This window comes from Cynara cardunculus, assembly GCF_001531365.2.
Source record: "Cynara cardunculus var. scolymus isolate 2C chromosome LG 5, CcrdV1, whole genome shotgun sequence".
In the NCBI taxonomy this organism is placed as follows: Eukaryota; Viridiplantae; Streptophyta; class Magnoliopsida; order Asterales; family Asteraceae; genus Cynara; species Cynara cardunculus.
Window position 1 is genome coordinate 17,150,870 of NC_037532.1, and position 9,498 is coordinate 17,160,367.

The 9,498-nt window shown below is 37.6% G+C and overlaps 1 protein-coding gene across 1 annotated transcript; it reads left to right on the forward strand.

The window, feature by feature from the left end:
• Positions 1-5,589: 5,589 nt before the first annotated feature.
• LOC112512643 (DNA-directed RNA polymerases II, IV and V subunit 6A-like) lies at positions 5,590-9,033 on the forward strand. The gene is made up of 6 exons (XM_025118709.1): positions 5,590-5,725; positions 7,044-7,077; positions 7,160-7,344; positions 7,475-7,526; positions 8,552-8,619; positions 8,704-9,033. Exons 1-6 carry the CDS (start codon positions 5,694-5,696, stop codon positions 8,771-8,773), a joined length of 441 nt encoding a protein of 146 aa, XP_024974477.1. The 5' UTR covers positions 5,590-5,693; the 3' UTR covers positions 8,774-9,033.
• Positions 9,034-9,498: the final 465 nt, after the last annotated feature.

Below are 9,498 nucleotides of genomic sequence, written 5' to 3' on the forward strand. Positions count from 1 at the left end.
AAAACCACCGCCATTTGTTCCTTCTTAGAAACGTCACTAGACTCATCAACTAGCAATGAGAACACATCATCACCAACTTCTTCACGAATGGATTTGAGTATTTGATTTGCAAAACAAGCAGCAATATCTTTTTGAATACTTGGAGACACCATTTGATTATTCTTTGGAGCATTTTTTAATATAATTTTACCTACATCCTTATTGCAATCACCAATTAAGGCTAATGTTTCCAAGAACATGCCTTTAGAGATAGACATTTCAGATTCATCATGACCACGAAAGGGCAATGCATTCTTCAACAATAACCTACAGGCCTTAATTGAAGCATCTAATCTTATTCGGTGCTCATTCTTCTCTTTCTCAGTTTGCTTATGAAAGGCAACAGCAATAGATCGATCTTAGCTCATTAGATCCTCACTTTTCTTAAGTGCTCTATTGTGAAAACTATTGATGTCGCCGACATGAAGACCAAGTCTTTCCGTTTTATTCCAACTATTAAAACCATATGTCACGAAAGCATCACTCCTACATAGTCCTACGTAATGATCTCTAAASAAATAACAACACAAACAAAAAGCTCTATCCGTTTTTACACTATACTCCAACCAATTAGCATATTGATCAAACCAAGTCGGACAAAAACGTCTTCCTTTACTCCCGACATATTTTTTTGGAAATGCATGACCCTGTGGTTGACAAGGTCCTCTAAGCAAATATTTTCTCCTTATTTCATCCCTTTGATTAGGATGATATTCCGAAATCTTTTTCCTATCAGCCGGATCCCAAGGAAGATCGTTCAAATCAATTTCGCAAGGCATCGAAGGAGCAGAGCTCGATTCAGGTATTGATGCTTTTCTTTTAAAAAATCTTTCCATTTGATTTGCCTAATTGCCTACCAAATTACCTATAAAATTAACCAACAAAATTAACCTAAAATTACATAACCTAAAGCATTAAGCATTTACCAATTACCACAAAATTAACCAACAAAAATACAAAATTAACCTAAAAATAAAATACCTAAACTAAAACATTTACCAATTACCACAAAATTAACCAACAACACAAAATTAACCTAAAATATCTAACCTAAAGCATTTATCAATTACCATAAAATTAACCTAAAATTAACCTAAATTACTAATTTAAAGTGGCTGGCAGTGGGTAGTGGGCTAGTGGCAGAAACAGTCAAAGTGTCAAACACAAATCATTTTACAAATTAGAATCTTTACTCTTTAGTCTTTACCTAACTCAGCTCAGGCGCTCAGCAAGACAGCACTTCAGCAGACAGCAGCTTCTTCTTGGCTTCTTCTTTGCACAGCGACAGCGTGACAGCGGCACAGGCAGAGAGGCGCACAGCCGCACACAGGCACAGCGCCAGCGGCACAGCGTCGGCGTCGGCAGGCAGAGGCGCAGAGCGATGAAGATTGAAGAAGGTACCTTCGTGAATCGTGGCTTCGTTAGTTCGTTTGTTTGGTTCCTGTCTCTCCTGACTTCGTTTTCTTCTTTGAAGTCTTCAAAGTTCAAACCCTTTCATTCAAGGGGCCTCTTACATCACAAGGTTGGGGGCCCAATACACTTAATTTTTAAAAAAACAAGTAATATTTTTTTTTGGGCTTTAGTATTAACTTTTTGTTGGGGGCCCAGGACCCCTACCACATAAACATGCATCCGCCCCTGCCGGGCAATATACCGCATAAGCTTTGGTCGGTTTAACATTTAGAAGCAAAATCACCTTTGTTCGGATATCAAGTCCGGACAACAATCCGCTCAAGACTTGACTGGTTTAAATAAACCGCTCACCATTTGATCGATTTAAGACTTAGAATAATCTCAACAACTTGTCCGGATACAAGTCCGAACAACACTTCACACAACCTTTGACCGGTTTACTAATATCCGGACAGTATACCGCTCAAGGCTTGTCCGGTTTAAGAACAATCCGGGCAAGTTTTGTCCGGTTTAACACTTATCCGGTCACTCTTTGTACAGACAAAACTTTAAACATAAGGTGTGGTTTCAATCCAAATATTAAACAACATTCAACTAAAAACCAGTATAAATATTATGCAAAAGTTTAGAAACCACTCACCTTAATAAGCTTTTGAAACCAAATACTTGAAATCAACTCTTTTGAAATCCAACACTTGCAATTCGGCCAACTCTTCTCTTTAAAGCACTCAATTTTCTCAAAACCAGCAAGAAGAGCAAATGAAGAGGCTAAGCCTCCTATTTATACTTCCCAAATATGGAAGGTCGGCTAAACCGCCTTCCCTCCCCCTTTTCCACCTCATGCATATCATGCACACATGCACACACATACATACCTATTCCATGTATGCATAACATGCATGCACCCATATATATATATATATATACATATCCGGTTAATACACAAATTCTCATACCGGCATGTATCAAATTATCATGCTATCACGTAATCATTTAATCAAATAATCACATATTTATCACCTTGGGTACTAACCAGGATCCGGTTATCACATACATGTCATGGAAGCAAGCAATAATATGTAAATAACTCCAATAAAATGGCATACGCATCGATAATATTTTTCATCAAATGAAACATGCTCCAAAATAATATAAAAGGTACGTATGCATACATCCCAGTGTAAATCACATGAAATCTCACCTGATTGCGTAGATCAACTAGTATTAGCGTCTGACCAACGACCTACAAGTTACACACCACATCTCATTAATGACCCAACTCAAGCCAAAAATCAACTAAAGGTTAACTACGACTTAACCCCCGAACCTATAAGCCTATCTACGCCTTAAAGTTAGAGACTTGACATTTTATACATATTATAGTTCTCCGCACCAAATTAAAGTGCCCAAACGATATTTAATTCTGATTACGACATGTTAAATGAATTATTAAATCTTACAATTAACTACGTGATTTAATAGGATAACTCCTAAAATTAAGTAATAAAAAAAAGAATAAATAATATATATATATACACACACACACATAAACACAATGACCCAACAATTGGATTTGCGAAGACCTTCCAAAACTCATTTTATTTTTCTTTTCCTTTTGATTCGCTGTATTACATTGTGTAGTTCCCAAACCTACCGTTTTTCAACGTCCAAAAACTGAAGTATTACTAACAAAAACATGCATGATCGTACATTATGTCCAACGTTGGCATGAAGCTGATAATCAACTTGAATAAGAACGTGTTTACCCTACAAAGGTCACGTTAAACCAAAAGGACGAGAGTGTTTTACTTTGAGTTAACTGCAACCGAGTCTTGATCCTGAACACCGTCCTCTTCTCGCTTTTCAACCTTCACTTTTTCCTCTCTATGAATTTGCTCCTTTATCTCCCTGATTTTTTTTTTCTTTTTGCAATCATTCATATAAATAACCAAGGTGCTTTATCATCTCCCTTTATTTCTCAACCCACATAACTTTTACCCCAAGTATCTCAATCCTCCCCCCTTCTCTCACCTTCAAACCATGGTGGTTATTCATAAGTTCTCCATGCTACAAGCTAATCCTCCAACTTTGATAAAGTTCCACTAAACCCCCCCCCCTCTAAATTTAGTTTTTTTTTCCTTACAATATTTACTCTTCTATAATATCATTTATACAAGATTTTTTTTTGTAGGTGTTATATTAATATGTGGCAACAAACATATATGGTTTAAATTATAGCTCACTGAAATTGGGTAGAAACCACATCTTTACGGACATCTAAGATGGCCCAGACATCTTATGTCCAAAGAAATGACCACTCCATCCAACTTGAGGAACACTGGAAATTGTTGTCAATTCTACAAGGACCAAGTGCATGGTACAGAGGATTGCCAAAAAAAAACTCAAAAGAGGAAACACAATACTTGAGCAAGCAGGGGTACCTAAGGTAGTACACTAACCCGCCTAATCACCCTATGAAAGGCTCAAAGACATGCATTCACCCCAACACAGTGATCAACACTATCGCCAATGGTTAGTAGACCCATTGTTTGAGGGAATACAACCTCCACCATGAGGGCTATGCTCGCCAAGTCTTCAAGGTACAAGTCCAAACAAGAAGGCTTGAGTAAAACAAATCGTTAGCTTCACCAACTCCGTGAAAATGTCTTGGTACGCATGTTTTTATAGGCCATTGTTGAGAAAAGAAGCTTTGCCAATGCAATCTACCATGAGGGCTTCCTCAAGACAGACTTTAATGAGGACTAACTCAAATTGGTGACCTCCCCATTCCATGGATTCAGTAGAGCTCTAACTAGTATCGAGATTCAGATCAAACTACCTACCATGGTTGGAACCAAGTACTTGCCAAGGCAACTTTCTTTATGTCGGACTACTTGGTGGTCCATGCTCTTGGAGCACATATGATCCGCGGGGAATCTACAAGGCATCACTTGTACCACCTGAAGAAGAAATTCCTAAAACAAAAGGGGATAGGTTGAGTGGCAACCAAGGTCTTCCAAGGTGCTACTAATCCTGAACAAGGTGGAATTAATACATTATACATTTTAGTCATTGCACCTGAATTTGTTTTTAGGCTTTAGCACTTGGTTTTGTTTCTTCATCTTTCCTTAGTTCGAGTAAAAGCCATGTTAAGGTAGTATTATGCTCCCCGGCCATGTAATCACCTAGAGGGAACTTATCTTTGTCTTAATAATGCTTGGGAGGCCTTTTTTCCTACCCTATAAATTTATAGTTATCTAGCTGCAACTAATGAAGAAATTAAGAATTGTTTATGTAACTCTTGGTTTTATTCATCAAGAGCCATTATCTTGAGGTTTTCCTTCATCCACCACCATCTTTGTATTAATGTTGTTGAGTCCCCATAATAGCCTCATACCCATACCCCTTTAGCGAGATCCCATGGTGAATTTTGGGACACCATATCAGTAAGCATCGTTTCTCCCACCATTATTATTATGATACCTTGCCGATGCTCAAGATTGGTTTCTTGAAGCTTAGTGCCATGAGCCTTGATAGCTTGCGTCCCTTTGGCGAAGCACTTTGCTCCCCAATTGAAAAAGATATGCTATTGGTAGTAATCTTTTCTGAACAAACAGGGATGAACCACAGGGCTCGAACCTTGATCAAAACAAAAATCAAGGAGAGAGACATACCTTGGAGATCGAGAGTGTGTGGATCGATTTGGGTCGTGACTGATTTGGAGATTGAACGTCTTACAAGATCGATTTGGAGGACTAGATCTAGAGGCGAGGATCGAGTGGAGAGTCTGGACGGAGCGATTAATAGGATTTAAGTGATTAAGTTATCACTTTTTTGTTCAGAGGACGGTAAGAGCTTTTTAACTCTTACTTAAAAAAAAACAAATGGTCTGAAAATAAAGACGTCTGATCGATTCAGACTTAAGAGTATTAAGTGGTTTTTTTTTCAAAAAACAAACAAGCTCTTAGACAAGAAAGATAGGTCAAGTCCGGACGTACCGGACCCAAAGACCGCACATGATTAACTCTAACTCATAGACATGGTTTAGGGACCATTTACGTATTTATTAAATAATAAAGGGTGTGTGATGTAAATTAATAACCACCTAGAAGATTCCACCAGTATAAGCTGGTACGATACGAGGGTTTTAGCACAAACGAGAAGAAAGAGGGGGAAGAGCTACAGGCTGTAACCGCAATTATCATCGATTTCGTCTTCAAGGGGAGTTTGGGCTTGTAAAAATGGCGGATGAAGAATATGAGATGGACGGAGCGTACGTTTGTGCACCCTTTGTCTCTTTTTTCATATTCAATAAAAGTTCATTCTCGACTGTGTGTTTGCGTTGGCTGTGTTTGTATGGCTTCATGTTTTCTTGTGTGTGATTCCTGGATTTACTCTAAGTTGTTCAAAAATAACTTCAGTATGCTTACAGTTATGGTGAATTTGCTGTTATTGTTTCGTTTTTTGTTGATTAGTTTGGTATCTTGTGTAATTCAACCCATTCTCAGGGTTCTAGGGTTTGAAAGTTATGAGTGATCTCTTTTGCTGCTTTTTCTATTTGTGTTATAATATCATGGATTTTCTGTAACGAGATTGTTACAAGTACCAGCTTGATATATATGCGCCATATACAAACAAACAAGTTGCGTTGAGTCACTGTTTAAGACTTGTATGAAACACAGTGCTAAACAGGAGATCAGTTTGGTACTCATACCACTCTTCATTGTACTGAGAAAATTTCAAGGGATTAAGAAAATAATGATTCCCCATTTATGATTTATATGGTTAAGGAGTTTAAGATGTCATGATGAGTAACAATGGGCAGCAGGGGTGTTCATCTAATAAGCATAAAGTGCTCACATCGCATAGACTGGTTTAGAACTTTCTTCATGTGGTTTGCGGTTTCATTTTTATCAAACCACCCTTGCTGTGCCACCGCACCCCATATATATATATAACTTAATTATATTATATATTTATAAAAAATATAATAATAAAATTTATAGAGGATTGGAACTCTTTATTTTTTCTTGGATTGGAACTCTTTTTCGTTTGTTGGATTGAGTCATGACCATAACATGCATTGAGGCATATGCGGTGCAGTTTGAGCATTTTTTCCTAACTGCAAACTGCATCGCATATGCATCAAACCGCAAAAAACCGCACCCACTCTATTGAACTGGTAACACCCCTAATGGGCACTAGTGCATATTATCGGGAAATTATAAAATTGTTTTACAATGAGATGCTCTATATCAGTCAAACAAAGGTATAACATATCTACGAATTGCTGTTTGATGAAGTGGTTTTCGTGAATGAAATCTTTGCTGGGTGGGGGACCTGGGGGTTATGTATTTTCTTGATTCTGTACTGATGTAGCATTGATTTTTAAAAAGGTGGACTCCAATTGTTTGAATATTAAAATTCATTGTCGCTCTAAGAGCATTGAACCCATCGAATGATGGTACCATGTTGCTAGTGGTCTTGAGCGTTTGCTGATTTGGTTGAGTGAAAGCAGTCTTTTTTTTTTTGTTAAATATCTTCCGACCAATATTCAGTTTGACATATCAAGTTTCCTAACTTTCTTGCAGATATGATGACGAGCCAATGGAACCTGAGCCTGAAGTAAGAAAATTTGTTTTAGTGCATTTTAATGTTTTACATCGAGAACGACATAATAAGATGAATTTGGATGAATAAATTGCAGGAAGGAGCAGAGGAAGATGTTGAAGGAGAGAATAAAGAAGATGAATTACCAGATCCTCTTCTAGCTGACAATGAAGAAAAGGAAGAACAAGAACAAGAACAAGCAGAACGACCTAGGAAAACATCAAAATATATGACCAAGTATGAAAGGGCTAGAATCTTGGGTACCCGTGCTCTGCAGATCAGGTTGCCCTTTCTTTTCACCTTGCTCTTTATTTCCTTCTTTTCTTTTTATTTTGAAATGAATATGTGCGTGTTTTCGGCTTGAATAATATTGATTTACAGACTCATATAAGCATTAATTCTTTTTGAACAGCATGAATGCTCCTGTCATGGTTGAATTGGAGGGTGAGACTGACCCACTTGAGGTGATTTTCTTAACAAGTACTCTTACAAGAAATATTGTGAAGTGGTTGTTTGTGTTGTATGGTGATCCTCTAACTTTTGTTATTTAGCTTGTTTTGCAAACTCCATGTTTTTTGATTGAGACTATTACCTAGTTTTGCAAAGAACTTATGTGTTGCTGTGATGGCTTCTTGAACTGGAAGACATTGGAGACTAGTAGGGAGTGAGATCAAAAGGAGCTAATGTTATACTGGACCATAGATAAACCAAACCAAAAGAACCCATTATATCTCCCACAAGGTAGGGTCGGATGGGGGCATGTATGAAGACGTTGCCTCTACCCTAAAGGGAAGAGAGATTCAAGACTGTAGATGATGAAGATGATAAACTAAAATCTATGTTTAGTCTGCAAGAATGCTAGAGATAGTTAATGAAGATCATCAAGTCTACTTGCATATGTGCTCATGTTCGTAGTCAAATTTCACTCCTACGAGACGAGGACCTTTATTTGTTCTTCTTTAACATCCACGAACAAGACTAAGTGTAAAAGTCGATATCTTTTTTAATTAGATGTGTCTGCTTTGGCAACAATTGTACTCGACTTCTTTTAAGATATAGTTACCCATGTGTGCAGAAGGCCTATTACTCGGATCCCACGTTTTTCTTTATCTAGCTTGTTTAGAATGAGGATATGTGGAACCTCATTAGATTACTCTCTAAAAGGAGCCCTTGAGGCGAGAGGATGTTTGAACAGATACTGAAAAGAAATAGTTCAATTCTAGCCGATGTGGGATTCCAACATGCCCCCTCCAATAGAGGCTAGATGGGCAGACATTTTTCCAGAGTGTCGAGTCCCTAGAGTGGTAGACCTTAGCTCTGATATCATGTAAGAATACGTGGAATCCTATTAAATTACTTGGTAAGATGTCCAAAAGCGTCATATAAATTTACTGTAACACCTTTAAGTTAGAAGTCCTATAAAACAATGTATTAGGAGATTTAGATAAAATCTGTATAACAGTTGATGGATTTTCATTTTGTTATTGAGATTGCCATGAAGGAGCTTCGCATGAAAAAGATACCATTCACCATTCGTAGACACCTGCCAGACGGAAGGTAATGTTTGTTGCCACAGCTAATTATTAGCTGTAGGTTTTAATTTTCATCTGTAAATTTTATATTTTGTTTCTGAAATTGTAGTAATGAAGATTGGGGAGTGGATGAGTTGATTGTGGAAGACTCTTGGAAGAGACAAGTTGGTGGCGACTAACCCCCTCCTCCTCTTGAGTGGTTAGTGTCGATATGTGTTACTAAATACTATCGATAGATATACGTTATAGTTTGTAAATGGGGAAGACTCTTGTTAGTCGTATATGTGTGTGCTAAATCCTGTCTTAACTCAAACTTAGAATTGTAACTAATACCAGTGATATGATTTCCATGCCTGTTTCTGGTATGCAAAAAGAAAAACTCGGGTCTGTCCGAGCTCCTTCAAAAGAAAAGTAGCCTGATCCTGGGCTTTTGTGTGCATCGATCTCTATTTGTGAATACTTGTGTATCATGTGCACTTGGATTAGTAGTTGTATTCAGAGATGCACAAAAAGCCCTTGTTGAATTTAATAGAAAACAAAAATAAAGGCTTTTACTGTATAGAAGCACAAATTCTGATAAAAGTAATATATGATGGATTGGATAGGAACTTTTTTGAATTTGGAGTTGGTCTTCATTTGCTCCAAAGTTTTGATGTGCTGTTTGTTTCATTATCAGTATAGGTAAGTCGTCTATACTTTTTCGAAATTGGGTTGATGAGTCAGAAAACGGCTTATTCATTAAGTCGTACCACTATCGTTGCATTCTTCCCTTCCTCCACCAACTTGCATGTGCTTCTTTTCACCATCGCAAACCATCCTTCCTTTCTCTCTTCCTACACCGATGAACCGCCAGCTTCAATAAGGCTTATAACAAGTGTTGAGGTTATTTGCCATAATCAGGGAG

What these genes read in the sequence shown, in the direction of transcription:
- LOC112512643 (XM_025118709.1), top strand. Translation starts at nt 5,694, where the DNA reads ATGGCGGATGAAGAATATGAGATGGACGGAGC. An exon ending in CAATGGAACCTGAGCCTGAA is followed by an intron (nt 7,078 to 7,159) that starts GTAAGAAAATTT and finishes AATAAATTGCAG; the next exon opens with GAAGGAGCAGAGGAAGATGT. An exon ending in GTGAGACTGACCCACTTGAG is followed by an intron (nt 7,527 to 8,551) that starts GTGATTTTCTTA and finishes TTTGTTATTGAG; the next exon opens with ATTGCCATGAAGGAGCTTCG.